This window comes from Amphiura filiformis, chromosome 19 (assembly GCF_039555335.1).
Source record: "Amphiura filiformis chromosome 19, Afil_fr2py, whole genome shotgun sequence".
Classification (NCBI taxonomy): Eukaryota; Metazoa; Echinodermata; class Ophiuroidea; order Amphilepidida; family Amphiuridae; genus Amphiura; species Amphiura filiformis.
The window spans coordinates 1,366,539-1,382,661 of NC_092646.1; the positions used below are offsets into that span (position 1 = coordinate 1,366,539).

Here is a 16,123-nt window from a genome sequence, read left to right on the forward strand (position 1 = left end):
CATTCTGTTTATAAAACTTTCCAAATATTAAGTGTTTTCTTAATATCTCAAAAACAGTTTTGATGGAGTTGGGCCATTCCTCCACTCAGGTATTCAATTAATCAGCGACATCAACGAGTTTTGATTTTGTCAGCCACTATCTTATTGACAGCAGATCATGAGATGGACCCTTGATAGCTCCAATGATACACACTATGATGATGATACTTAATCCAACTACTGGTTATTTGACTTTTCATTTGTTGTTGTTGTTGGTGGGTGTGGTAGGCAGGTATGTGGGTATATGTGACCCACTCTAACAAAACCAGTAACAAGTCGTATTTTTGACATTTCATGTTTCGAAAATAAATGTTAGCACTAGCTAATAAACTTTATGGTCCTGTGTAACAAACTGGGGTAGCTTTATAGTAAAAAATGAAATGTTTCAAACATTTTACCTACACGTCTCATTTGAAGTGGTTCATCCTCCCGAGCATTTTGACACTTTTTTAAAAATGGAAATCGGTTAAAAAAAGAGAGTGCGGACAAAAACAATCACAAAGTAGGTGGTGTTTAACCCCACCTCTTTTTTTCCACATTTACAATCATTCTGAGCAAGTCTTTTAAATGACTTTCTGTATTTATTTACTTGGTTTAGATGTCTGGGAGTTCATTTAGACAATTTTTTATTAGATTCAAATTTTTAATGGGGGTTTTAGATCAAATTTACGATACGAATCCCTCCCCTAATCCACCTTCCTCTAATCCACAACCACCCTTAGCACATTTCATGCCAAATGTCATAAGAAAATAATTAAAAACACGATAAAAACACGAGTAATATTAGGGTGGCCACAATGCTAGCTATTGTGTGTACCCCTGCCTACATACACAAATGTATGGTGGAAATTGTAACAGATTCTGCAGCAGTTGGAAAACTTTTGGGCCTTTTGAATTCCATATAATTTGTCTCCTAGTAACTTCTGTGCAAACCCGACTACCTGATTAGATAGAAAATTGTCTGCTTGTAATGAAGGTGAATATAGCATTTTTGTACGGTCACGCATAAAAAAGTTACGCACAAAATAAATGTTTGTCATCAAATAAAACTATTTTCCCAAAGATGTACAATTATGCTATATTCAGTTTTACAATCTAGACCCTCAGAGCAAAATCCTGTGCAAAAATCAGACAATTTGGTTGTGTAGTTTAGGAAATACAGGCCTTTGAAGGTCATAATTGGCACATAATAGCGCCCTCAATGGTGAAAATCACACATATTTACCTTAAAAGTCCTGGCAAAAGAGTTATTTTAGTGATTTCAGTCATTTTAAAAATGTTGTAAAGAAGCAAATATAGCAATTATGACCCTGGATTTTTAATATTTGCATAAATGAACATTACATAAACAAAAACAATACATCTCATGCCTTCTTTGGCTTTATTCCCACAATTATCGCTTCATGAATATGCAAATTTATGACAAAATCAGGATTTTCCTGAAAATGGGGTAAAAATGGCCAATTTTGTGAATCTTTAAAAGGCTGTATCTTCGCAACGGATTGTCCGATTGAGTTGATTCAAAAGGTTTTTTAAATCACTTTGCAGAAGGAACAATTCTGACAGAAAAAGTAATTCCAGGGGTGGGTTTGAAATTTTCATGTGACCACCCTAGTAATATAGAATAAATTAGCCTCAATTTAAGACCCAATTGAATCTTCTAAGTGAAGGAATACCCAAGACACAGTGTTTTGAAATCCAAGCTGCACATCAAAATGTAACAAAACCACCTTTTGGGGTACCCCAGTATATGACGCAGGATCAAATAGCATCAATACCTTTTTGAGATATGGATAATATTGTAAATGATACCTTTATATTTTTGCCTTATTGCTATTCTGAAAAATGGGTCAATTGGTTTTCTGCTTTACACAAGATTGAATAGGGATTATCATAGTTCAATGGTTAATTATTTGTTGTTGGTGGTGGCGAGCGGGTCTTCTGGTGTGTGGGTATGGGTGTCATAAATGTGAATAAAATGCAAGTCTACACACAATTTTTCATCAGAAAAAAAAAGCTGCAGAATAACAATGAATATAGACATCATGTTTACAATAACATGATCTTTTATTCAGCAATAACAGTACAATCAGTACAAAATAAACAACACAAAATATAACATAAAACATAAATGTACACCTTTGTAAAATCATAAAACGATTGCATACAAAAATAATATAATCTTGACTATATTAAAACCATGGCAACTGTAGCATGTATACATACATAATTATACATATAACAATGTGTACTTTACAAAACCTAGCATGGTGTCCAAATATGGGCTATTCCAGCTGAAATCCATACACCCCTATGGAAGTCATTACCTTAATTTTCCACACAGGGAGTGTGAATTTCAAATGGGTGTACCTGAATGACCACATTTGAAATTCACACCCCCAGCGTGGGAGATGAAGGTCATGTCTTCCATATTGGGTGTATGGATTTCAACTGGAATAGCACAAAATTGCAAGAGACAGTGGCAGCACCAGGATTTTTTGGGGGCGTGGGGATGCGAACAAAGTATTGTTACATCATTTAAGATAATACAACCGCTATGGGGCAAAATATATAACGTTGAAATTTTACCTTTTTTGAAGGTAAATTTCATGAAATGACCACTTTTGAGCACCCCCCAAAATAAAAATCCTGGCTATTGGACTGGTTGATTTTGTAGTGGCAGACTCGAATCAGTGTGTTGTTGTGTTTATGTTACCCTCGGGATTAGGGCTACCACTACAAAATCCAACATGGCCTTCCTCTCAACTTTGACAAGACAGACTATAGTATTTTAAAAGACAGGGATTATAAAATTATACATACTCCAAATATTCAAATGGAAGTCACCCATCCAGGTATCTCCATTTGAAATTCACACTCCCTGTATGGGAAATTAAGGTCATGTCTTCCATAGGGGTGTATGGATGTAAACTGGAATAGCCCAATGCAGACACATATTGAGTTTTATTTCACAAAGATATCCACCATATTGTTGTTCCAGGATACACAATGATCAAACCGACTACCCATAGAGAAACACAGGATCCACATATTGGTCAATGATGTGGGTGGCAGTATAGAGTTGAGGGCAGACCCTTCAATATGCATATAAAAATGAGTTATGCAATTATAACACAAGCTAATAACATTGTTGTAATAATTCTCGCAAATTATACAAAAAAAGGCATAAAAAACCATAATGTCTACAATGTTGAAATAAAAATAAATAGATTTGCTTCAAACAATATAGTATCAAATCGCCCGCATCAAGTTAATCTCGCAGAGTGTATACGCACACATAAAAGGGCGGTTGTTAGCATGCTTGCAGCACAAGTGCAAAAAGGCATTGATGTCACTACTGAACTTGAGATGAGCCAAAGAAGTATAATTTGTATGCCTTCCTCAAGGCAGTAAAGTAAAATCAAATTTTGTGATTTTCTCAAAAACTGCGCTCATTTTTGCAGGAATCTGTTATGCTAGTTGGATTCCTTGCATCATTAAAGGAAGCTGACCTGATATATCTGGAAAATCAAATTCTTTAAAACTTACATATAACATGAAATGTTGTCCCTTTAAAGGAATTCTAACATTCATGCCAAAAGAACACGTAAATGTTCCTTGTAAATGTGACTGATTCCTTATGTACCTCCACAGTGTTTTTATTTAAAATGATAATCATCATGATCGTGTAATAAATTGATATCAAATGAGAGATCCTATTTGTCTCATTAACATATGGAAATTAGGAGTTCCAAATCAGTGTATTTCCAAAGATATCATCAAAAAACTGTTGAATTAGTCTAAAATGTGGTATACCAAAATTTTTTGATGATTTCTCTGGAAATATACAGATCTGGACTGCCTAATTTCAATATGTTAATAAGAAAAATATGAGCTTTCACCTGATGAGGTAAAGTGGGGGGATAAGGTTGTCAATCAGGTTACCCACCTTTAACTTTCTGAAATGTATACTTTCATACACTTATCATCATGGCATTTAGAAATACAGTACAAAACAAATTACTGACTCGGACTATATCACCAAACTTTTCTGCTTCATTCAATAGAAAATGCAAGATTTGTTTTTTCTTATATGAATCATTTGAGATGGGTCTTTTCTGGCAGTATCAACATGTACAAAAATAAAAATACAACATATAGCAAATTTTGCACCGATAATAATTTTGACACATTGTTGACATTTCTGCATTACAGACATACTACTTGCACATAAAAATTAAACTGTCTCTATTCAGAAATGAATTGAACACATTTTTCTTATCAAAATTGGAATCACTGAAGTAAATTTCCGAATTGTTGAGTTCCCGGTGTGTAATGGTAATCATCAAGCATGTAGAAGAGGTGAAGTCTCTGCCACCTCTACGTACTTAAAGCCATATTATAACATTTTCAAACAATAATAGCATTTATTTGCCATAAAATGTTAGCTTTTACTGTCAGATATATCCCCTTTTATTTTTGAGCCGAACAACTACGACAAAGCAAAGAAAATTGGAATTTACTACCAGCGCACATGTCGTCAATACGTACCACTCCTTCGGTCATGTTGTGGTACGACCCTTTGTTATGTATATCACCGTCACGCATGGCGTGTACGTACTGTGTGTTATGAACATCGTGTATGCGTTCGACTAATAATTCCATCGTAATAATAAAGCGCCGGATCCGGCGTTTTATTCAAAATCTCGGATTTTGACAAAACTACAGCACCTAGAGTCTTGATTTTTGCCATGTTTGCAGGGTATATTGGTTTAATAAATTACAATTTAATCGTGTAAAAAAAGCAATTTTAAAAATTCAGTGAGGGCGTCTTCCTCAGCAAATGTTATAATATGGCTTTAATGACCAATGGGTGAACTGTCTTATTGTCATGATTGTTAATCAGCCAATGGACCGATTGATGAATAGGGTGCAACTCTACTTGTCTAACCCTAAACTCTGTAAATGAGGACTGGACTCAACAAGTCTAGCAAGTTGCACCCTATTTGGTTGATTTTGTACCCAGCCAATCAGTGTGATTGTTTATCACTTCTGCGTTCACGCTTGTATAGACCACTTGGCATGTGACGTCATTGCCCGGCAGTATGCGCGCGAATTATGGCAATTTCCATTGTTCTTTGCCCTGCAGTGTGCGTACGCATCGTAGTTTGCTAAGGGCACGTGCATTTTAAATCACCCGCCACATTTCATGTAGTACAAGAAAACATTGAACAGTGTAGCGGCTCGTTCAAGCATATCGATAGACGAGTCCCTCGCCTTTCTTGATAAACAGTGATGTCAAGTGGTCTATATGCTTGACACACAGCACATGATTTTTACTTGAAATAGCTACCCATAACTTCTTTTTTGCAGGGGTTGGGGGTTAGGTGGGAGATCTCAGAATTTGACAAAATTTTGCATTTTTTTGGCTAATAAGTTGAAAGTTGTTCAATTTCTTATATTGACTGGAAATGGAAGGGGGGGGGGGGCAAACCCCAAGAGAGAGCTGTACCAACTTAGCCCATGTACAATGTACATACATGTAGTCCTTCTCAGTTCTGAATAGAGAGTTAGTTCCAATAAATTATGGGCTATTCCATTTGAATTCCACACTACCCCTGTGGAAGATTTAGCTAAAGCCTTCCACAGAGGGAGTATAAGTTTCAAATAGAATAGACAGTTGGGTAACTTCCATTTGAAATACTCACTCCAGTTGTGGAAGATATAGGTAAAGCCACAATACAGGGGGAGTATGAGTTTCAAAAAGAAAGATTAAACCTGACCAATTATATTCGAAAAAACATACTCCCCTGTGGAAGATAATTCCAAAATCTTCCACAGGTGTAGTGTGAATATCAATTGGAATGGCACAATCTGAGTAAGTGATATATGATATACTTTGTTTACAAGTATAAAACATATAAACAATGTACAAATACATATAAAAACTGTTTGGCATGTTGCACTTTGGAGCTGCAGTTAAGTTGACATAATGCGCAATGATGCCATGCATTGCATCATAGTTGTAACAATATACTTTAAAACATACATACATACATTTACATACATAAAAACATACATACATTTAGTATTCTATTTACAAAATTGTATAGCAAGTTTACCTACATGTATATACTAGTAATGATAACCTAGGAAGGATGGGGTGTGCGTAATTGTTGGAAAACACTTTTCTGATATGGAATAAAGCCTAATCTTAGTTGTTTGTTTGCGATTAGTGGAATCTGGGAGCTGCACAAATAATAGGTGGATGTTACAATCTAAGTGCGGATAGGTAAGCGCCGGATTCGGCTGCAACCGGTTTATTCACTGGTGGCAGCGAAATTACAGCACTTTGAATCCCCTAGAAAAATGTGCTATGTAAATCCAAATTTATTATTATTATTAATCTCATCGTACCATCATTAAAACAGCAAATCTTATTCCCCATATTGAAAAGTGTGTTCCAATGATTATGCACTCTCCCACAATGTAGACATGAAGATACAGGTATCAAATACAACATACCTCAAATGAGTTAGCTAACACAAAGGCTGTGAATGCCAATACATTACTAAGTCACAAACAAAAAAGGAAAACGTTTGTCTCAGAAACTACAACTCTGGCGGAAATTTGTTGCCACACCAGCACGTTTTGGTGTTAAAAGCACGCAATCGAAGCTAAATATGTGATAGTTCCGTATTATTTTGTATAATAGTTGCAAATGCACATTCAGATTACACTTGCCCCTTCCCCACCCCCATTTTCCAATGTTGGGAGACTGTAATGTAGAAATGATGACGAAAATATTCCAAATCAACATTGCAATAGGGGAGCGGGGAAGGATGTTGGCCAATTAACGCTCAGGTGTGGCAACCTTTTTCGCCAAGGTTGTAGTTATGTCAAATCAAAATTACTACATAAACCTTTGAGTTCTACCGATTCTGTGCTTCACATTTTGGAAAAAGTGATAGCACAAAACTTTTTTGCCCCAGCAATTTCTACAAAAAACAATTCAGCATATCAGTATGAATTATAGTTTGATCAGCTGGTAATTGACGGGCCTCATATCATCATGGATTAATATCAAAATATTTTATTTCGAGAACTGTCTGGTTAACATCTCCCCAGAAGCATCACAAATGATTAATTCAAGTCCTATACTCTGTCTACTTTATTTCACATGCACAATATAGACCAGACAGGTCAACTATATGACTCTTAACATGATACCACTTCTTTTTGGTGTAGTCGCAAAAGCGTAACAATTCCCGCAGATTACGAGCTGATCAAACCATATGCAGCAATCCGTATTCTCTCGGTCAATGCCGACAAAGAGTTAGATAATAACCGTCTATGAGTGTAATGGCTGAAATATAATCATTATAAGTTGAAAGATGGATTGTTCCATGAACAGAAAACAGTCAAATTCCCCGTGCACTGTATGCTGTGAATTCTCGCATTCATGATATTCCAACGTGCCGTGTGTCTAACAATCACGCCAGCGTTGCGTGCCTTCGTGTAAATATACGAGGTACGTGCTTGGCAGTTTTGCCTGTTGCATTTCATGGAACAATCGGCCCATCGGGTGATGCCGAGACTTTGACTGCTTGGACACAGTCTGCTTATCTCTTTCGTCCATGGTTCCATGCATCTTCACTGAGTGTTTATATTTTTACCATTACACACATTTACAAGACAGTTTATACTTGTTTATATCACACATACACATAATTCTATTACTTTCCAGAATATTTGATATTTAAATTGTCTATGCAGAACCTAGTTTAACTGCACACCAAAATTAAAAATTTCCAAATAAGTTGCCCATAAATCAGCAAGTCTTAGAGGTAACAATCATGCCAGCTTTTGGCGACCAGGGTGCACAAAACTGTAAATGAATGGACGGTCCAAGATTTCGACACTTTTTGAAAGGGTGTCCATTAAAATTTCCTGGACGTTCTGCACCCACAATTACTTTACTGTTAATGCTAAAATTTGGCTTAAAAATATTCTACTGGCATGTGGCAAAATGTACTACAGTCTGGAACAGGAGGCCTCCCCTGGTCCCCCCCCCCCCACCCCCTTTGGCTACGCCACGACCTGCATGACACACATATTGCGTATATGTTTTAGGCGCAAAGGGTCATAACATATTGTGAGGTATAAGCAGAGAATTTACATATGAGTGATACAACATTTTACATCCGTCACCATTATCAGAAGCTGGAGATCAGTGTACATAGAGAGGCACTTCAAGCAAAATTGTAGTTATGAGTTTAGCAGATGGCCGAATCCATCTTTTTGATAAAGTCATGTTATGCATGAATTATTTTGAATTAGAGAACAGTGGATCAGCACTTTAGCTCCAGATCAGAGCACAGCATATCAATTGATCAAAAAGACGAATCCAGATTTGGCCTTCTGCTGAATTCATAAAGATATAGAAGCACCTCAAATAAAATGGCCAACACTGGTATGTATAGCAGACAGCTGTACATATACCAAGTTCAAAATGTACCAGGAAGCTGCAAGAGACATGGACCTTGAAGGTTTTCTGTTAACTTATATCATCACTTTCTAGTAGAGCCGAGATAGGAGTCATTCTCGATTGCCTCGATCCGGAATGGTGACCACAGATTAAGCGGGTACCTGCACCTCAACTGAGGGAATGACCATTAAATATATACGATAAGAGATAGGATTTATCCATGCAGCAATTCAGAGGTCATTTGCAGCAGTTTCCTCTTGATTTCTTGAGAAGGTTAGCATTGAGCATAAGGTGCAATCAACGGCTTGTGCGTGGTGAAGTTAAAATAACACTAATCACTGTCGCTGTCACCTGTTACGAGAAAATAATAATTACGGAGAACAATTACTTTCCATTAAATTTACAAGAAGTTCAACCATCTCTTACAATGTTGAAGGCTTTTGCTCATGACCCTTTTTCAAATGGGCTGCAACCTACAATTTGGGGACCGCGGACTTATAACAGGGACTATGTATGAAGGGACTGCAAACAGCTTCCACTTCCTCACTTTGAACAAGCAGGCATAATGTTGACCAACAGACCCTCGTACGAATCCCAGCAGTTACAACACCATGTATGGCTTGCCTTGCATGATGCTAAAGGAGCCTACATGTTTGCCTATAATGATGAAAGACTCTAGAAATTATAAAAAAACATTATTTTAAGAATTATTTCAGTATCAAAATCAGTAGGCACAGAAAGCGTATGGTGTATACATTCAAGGAAAATGTTGTTTGTTCTAGCATTCTACATTTCCACAAATATCATTGTCTCTAAAATTCTATGTATGATTCTCAACGCTACACACTACATAAATTATATTTAAAAAATCATTAAAATTTCACAAAATTTGACATAACTTTAGAAAATATTGGAATATTTTGATGTTTTTCTTTTGTATTTTGAAGGGCAACAAGAGTAAATAATAAGAAATTTAACACTGCGCCCTTGTAATCAAAGGTCGTAAAAGATAATCCGATAACAATAACCATCAATAAGCCGGTTCCAGTCCCTTCATACACAGTCCCTGCTTATACATACCTGCAGTACAAAGTTGAGCAATAAAATTCTTAACTGCACAGAAATTCTGGCTTTGATTAAGTCTACAGTATTTTCTATAAGTAGCTCACTATTAGATATCAGAACATGCAAAGGAAAGCTTGATACAACAGTTGAAATAATCAGCAATAATTGAAATCTTAGATAATCCATAAAAAAAGGAGAGGATACAGTTGGTCCCCCTCCAAAGAAAAGATAAGATGCAATTGCTTAGTACATAGAGAACCTGCCGGTATATGGTAAAAATGGGTGATTCTGACTCCATTATTTGATAATATTTCAAACTATGAGGGTAAACTTCCCAATGGGCTCCTTCAGAATGGCCCTAGTCTACCATTTTGCTTGAGCGAAGCATTTTTGTATTTATTATGTTAAGGTAACCTTTTCAGTAATTCCCAAATGCCTTTGCAAAAGAAACAGTCCAAACGAGACTGTGTTATGCATAAATGGTCAAAGCGCACATTCATCTGGTTGTGTACACTGAAGATATGTGCATCGACATTCACATACTAGTAGTCTCTGTTTCTTTTGTGCAAATGCGTATGTATCAAATGGTCTACTGGATAGCTAGAATAGAGAATGCTGCATGCAGGCAATAAATGCTTGTAGACAAGTTGAAATACAAGATGTGACACAGGAAAAGATATTCACAGCATCCTAACACAAACTGCTGTTAGCACTATCTGTTTACTGAGCCGTTTGCACCAATATCGACAAGAGTATGTTCAAATTCTGAACAAAATGAGAAGCTCCCTTTCTTCGATTGGTCTCTCAGGTTTTTACAGGTCCTTTTTGTAACCCAAATAATATTCTTATTCATTAGGCTGAGTAAAAATATAAGCATGTTTCTTGTCCAGGTTTTCAAAAAACGGAGGAAAATAGGTGTAAATTACCCCAATAATGTGTGAAAAAAGGAACAGGCCATTTATATTTATTGTTCTGGTAGGTACTGGGTAGGCCCCTCTAATGACCACAGAGCCTTCAAGAAGTATTTCTTGTATATAAGCAAGGCTATAGAAAGTATTTCAACTTTCCAGACATCCTTTTTAAAAGTTTAAATGAATTAAAAAAACATACACACAAAAATTTGTGGTCTCAATAAAGGAAGTGGGAGGGATAAAAAACCTTTTTTTATTTTGTTACTCAGCATAATGATGAGAAGATCAGTTGAAGAAAGGAAGGTTCTCTGAATATATCCACAGATATCCTGTATAAGTGGGTGCATTCACATGCTCCATATTTACCCAGAATCCATTGGCATGTACAACACAGAATTGCATTGTGGGATACTCTGAATACCCTCTTTGATCAATACATTTTAGTATGAGTTAGCAACCTACGTTAGCTAACCTGCTAAACCCACTTACATGATTATATAATAACAATGAAGCTGTCAGCTAAATGACGTGTTATATGCTAGTCTCCGAGCACTCACTCTCGGCCCTCGGTCTACCAGGACTTAGCACCAATGATGACCTAGCCATACCACTAATTTGCTCCAAACCCTCCACAGATGATAAAGCCTCGGCTGGTGTGCCCTCTATTGAAACATCACCAGCGGATGCGGACTCACTTGCACCTTCAGAACTGCTATCCCGTGTTTGCGGTGAATCGTTTGGTTGTTTTCTATTTAGTCTGTCAATTGTGTGTGTCACTATATGTTCATTCTGTGATTTCCATTCTTGTAAGTTTTTGTGGTCGATGGATGCCTTGAAGAAAGCTTCTATTCTTTGGAGTTCATCTTTACGATCCTGAAATAAAATAGACACAGTCAACATGATTACATCACAGATACAAAGGCATTTCTTCTTTCCGTTTTATGGAGAACAGAAAAAAATCACGGAATGGAGTAGAAAACACAGAAAATGGAATTTTGTAAAATTAAGCTTATTTCCACCTAAAATATCGAGGGTTGAGAGCCAGAAAGCCTCAACTCACAATCACCTGCTCCCACAAAATGAGCATAAAGTCACCAGGGCACTATAGAAGATACAGTCCATTAATCATGACAAAATTCAATGGAAAACAAAAGACATTGTGGAGGAAATATTGATTTTTGAAGACCAAGGAGCCAACTTTATGCTCATTTTGTAAGAGCTGGTCATAGTGAGTTACGGCTTTCTGGTTCTGAACCCTCGATATTAGATATTTTGAATGTACATTCAGCAAAACTATCAACACATCGATCTTCATATGAATGGTAATAGCTCCCAGATGCAACAACCTATTTTGGCTTCAAATATCAGATCATTAAAGGGGCATTTCGGGATCCACAGCCTCATCCCCCCATTTTTCTCAAAAGATTTTTATACTACTGGAAACTTCTGGCTACATAATGTTTATGCGCAAAAAAATTCTCGCAGATTAATTCGTTTAGCAAAAATATCGTCACATTTGAATTACGTTCTGGTATACCAGAATGAAATTACAACACATTGTCTATAGTCGCATAATCATGCATAACTCACAAGCGCAAAATCACCTGAAATTTTGGGAGTAAGCTTTTTTGTGGATATCTACTGAAAAATGTCATAAAAAGAAGATACTAGGATCACAAAATACTCCTAAAGTTCACATATGCCCTGTTACATTAGTAGTACAAAAATTACAATTATTAGTGATTTTATATTTTAACATTTTTTTTAATGTCACATATCCCGGTTCCAATTATTTTGATAATAATGTGATTTTTATTATCACTGTTGTATTACATAATTGTCATTCAGCATGTTATGATTGTATGATTGTAATAATACCTAAAAATTAACATATAAAGTTAATTTTACAGCATATCTCTTCACAATCAGATAACAATGATAATAAAAATCACACAAGGCTGCCTTTTGAGCTACAACAGTATGTGATGTGGACGACATCTATTTAGTTGTTCTACTTGTTACTTAGAGAATAAACGATAGGAATTTTTATTTTGCCTATCCTCTACCGTGTGATAGGCGACAGGCAGGTCCAATATTTTGAGTAGTGGATGCCGCGCAGCCGGTATCCACTACGATAAAAAATATTGGACCTGCCTGTCGCTCTATCATAGGTAGAGGATAGGCAAAATAAAAATTCCTATCGCTTATTCTCATTCTTAGTCAGTTAAATATTATTTTAATAACTGTAAACATTTTTTTTAAGCATAAAAACTCCCCTCATTATAAAATGAACGAAACTTGTTTACAACTTTCACGTATTCTGTTACGCGTACTGCTAGCGGGTCGCGTATTCCGCACTAGTCTACGCATACAGCGCGATACATACGCGCACCTCTACAAGCGTGTAAAGCATGATCAAGACGCATGATGACGTGGGGCCGGCTACGGCCCGATAAACGGCACCCGAACTCTTGCGATTGTCCAATCAAAAATGTGTCTTCGAACTAGACCACTCCCACTGACTAAGAATTTTTTCATTTCATTTCATTTTATTTTATTCGCCAGAAAAACATTATAAAATACATATATTGCACATTTATAAGTACTACATCAAAAACAATTAGATATTTAAAACGATTAAATATGAGCCCTTTGAATAAGTTCATCAGGACTGTTAGACGACATACCAATGGTAAACCGCTTCACAAGTACAACAATTCACTCCCTCTCCAGACGTCCCACCCCGATCGGAGGACCCCTCAGCAACACGACAGACCAGCAACACCCCCATCTCCTGAGCGCACAGCTCCCCACAGCAGCCAGCCACACACATGACTTAGTGGTCATGTCCCTCATAAACAAGTCCGCCATGACAGATCACGCGTCACATCAAAACCAAAGCATCGAATGGATGCTAACGCCAATAACGGTGATGAAGGGACACACTCACCAAATCCTGCATATGACCAACCACCGCAAAGTCCGCACACTCCGGAACGAGAGTAGGACTGCCGCCAGCCCAGCATCACCAATGGCGTCCCCCGACCGGAAGATGAGATGTCCAAAACGCGAGCAAACTACCGAACCCCCAAAACAAAATTCACCAATAGTACTACATGTATATAAGCACTACATATGTGTACATCCACATCAAAAACGATGCACCCGTCGGCCGCCACACACGCTCCATTCCACATAAACAGCCAGGGACGAATACCAGACCCGTCCCAAGCCTAAGCCGCCCCAAGCCATACCGAAGTCACCTTCAGGAATACAGAAACGTATTCCCAAACCATGCGACCCGTGGACGACCAAGCGACCCCCACCGAGACAAGCCCGGCACCCACCCCCAGCTATCATGCGAACGAGACACATGCAGCAACCGACAAGCGCACCGCCCGATATGGATGTACACATATGGGAATTGAGCAACATGGCCTGCTGGGCAGATAGCACCAACCCCGGGAGGGTGGGTCGAGCAACAAATTAACAAAACAGGACGGAAAACAAGAGAACCCTGGCAGGGAAAGCCAAACAGTGACAAAAAGTCAACTTTCAAAGTGGCTAACCGTATGGCTCTCTACAAACACAAAACAACAAAAAGGGCTGAGAGACCCCCCCCCCAGGATGAAGAGCAAAACTCCCACCAGGCCAAGCAGCTCATATGAACATCTAAAAATGTCAATGAAATATTATGTAAAGTTATAAAAATAACAAAAATACAAAAGTACAGAAAGGAAAATTACAGTTATTGCACCCAAAAGGTAAAAAAGAAATCAGGATTAGTTCTGGACCTGCCAGCTGATTTCATTTAAATGGTTTTTGTACCTTGTAAAAACTAGGAAGACTCATCAAGAGTTGGTCCTGACATAAGAGGGTAAATTGTCAAAATAAACAGGAAATCTATTAAAAACTGTGAATTTAAAACTGTCAGTTCTGGCATATGAATGATGAAACTTGAGAGTGTCTGCATGACGCAAATTAATCTTGATATATTAATATATATGCAGCTTACACAAATACATTTGTGACAGTCCACCACAAATGAGCCCAGAAGTCGGTCCTTTGTGAAGTTGAGATTTTCACAGATTTGGAAAGATCATACCTGAAGCTTCAAATGACACTTCAACCAACTTTGCATGATATCCTGAAATGAAGTTACGGTTCTTTAAAATATGCCTGCTTTACAACAGATCACAACACTGAGAAAAGTGCACTTAAAGTTATCAAAATTCTATTATTTCTGTTGAAACCAGCTCCATAAAATGTCAATTTTTAATTATCGTTAGGTTTTGTATAGCTGTGTAAATTTTCAGCTGTGTAAGAGAAGTATGAAATATTTCAAATCTGTGAAAATCCAATTTTTTTCAAAATGTTTGGATATTTTGCACTTGAGCTCCAAAATCACATTTGCCTACTTCTGGCCTTATATGTGGTGGATGGTCACATTTTATTATACACAAATGAGTATGAGAAATAACACAGTAATAGCATTTAAACAAATGTTATAGGCTATTCCAGTTGAAATCCGTAAAAACCTCATGGAAGACATGACCTTAATCTTCCACATAGGGAATCTGAATTTCAAATGAGTTTTATCTATTAAATGAATGCCTCCACCCCCATGTGGGAGATTAAGGTCATATAGGGTGTATGGATATCAGCTGGAATAATAACCCAATATTAGTGCACTCTTGACAGCCCTATACGTTGTATAACATTTTTGAAAAGCTCCTAATTTTACGTTTGTGGAAATGCTCATCGAAAACATCACCTCAGGTAATATCAGGATTATATACTGCGCCAATAAAGTATCCTTACACTTGGTAAAATAATCACAATTTCAAACCTGAACCATATTGGGGTAAATTTGTTTTTTTAATAGATGCACTATCTAATCCGGCACATTATGACACCATATTGAATCCAATGTGACTTCAAGAAGCAAAGTTACAAGCATTTGATTAGACGAAGGTCCAGTTTTAAAAGTGACAAACTGGCCTATTCAAAACTTCACAGACTAGACATCTGGTTTGAGAGTGGTGAATGGCTAATTTATGCGTTTGGCTTTAATTTAAAACAAAAGGAACAAAAGAAAACTGAAACAAAAAGAACTGACAATGAAAGTTATGAAAAGTACAGATAAGTAAAAACTGAAATAAAAACTGCTTTAAATAACGCTTCATTGAAGAAACTGTGTTGTCTCTTTGTGGAATCTTTTTGCGCCTTGAATAGGCCAGTTTGTCACTTTTAAAACGGGACCATCGTCTATTCAATTGCTTGTAACATTACTTCTTAAGGTCACACTGGATTCAATGTGGTGTCATAATGTGCAGGATTAGATAGTGCATCTATTAAAAAACAAATTTACCCCAATATTGTTCGGTTTTGAAATTGTGATTATTTTTTTAAATGTAAGGATACTTTATTGGCGCAGTATAGTTAGTTAGATTAGCTCTTATCCTAACTGTAAACCTAACTTTGATATCACCTGTGGTGATGTTTCGGAGGAGCATTTCCACATCTGCATATCAATATTGAAATAATTAAAACGTCTACATTCTATACAAGCACATTCACAGAGTTAAGGGCCACATATATGTGACATGATCAAGGGGAA

General features: G+C 37.0%; 1 protein-coding gene across 7 annotated transcripts in view; it reads right to left on the reverse strand.

The window, feature by feature from the left end:
* Positions 1–2,072: 2,072 nt before the first annotated feature.
* Positions 2,073–16,123, reverse strand: part of LOC140140789 (connector enhancer of kinase suppressor of ras 2-like) — a 79,674-nt gene continuing 65,623 nt past the window's right edge. For 5 of the 7 annotated variants that reach the window (XM_072162539.1, XM_072162541.1, XM_072162542.1 and 2 more), the window contains 2 exons: positions 10,993–11,376; positions 2,073–8,878 (listed from right to left, as the gene is read on the reverse strand). In XM_072162539.1, coding sequence (XP_072018640.1) covers positions 11,035–11,376 — 342 coding nt within the window. In that variant the 3' untranslated portion in view covers positions 2,073–8,878; positions 10,993–11,034. The remainder of the gene's footprint in view (positions 8,879–10,992; positions 11,377–16,123) is intronic. The other 2 variants (XM_072162540.1, XM_072162537.1) reach the window with 2 other exon arrangements.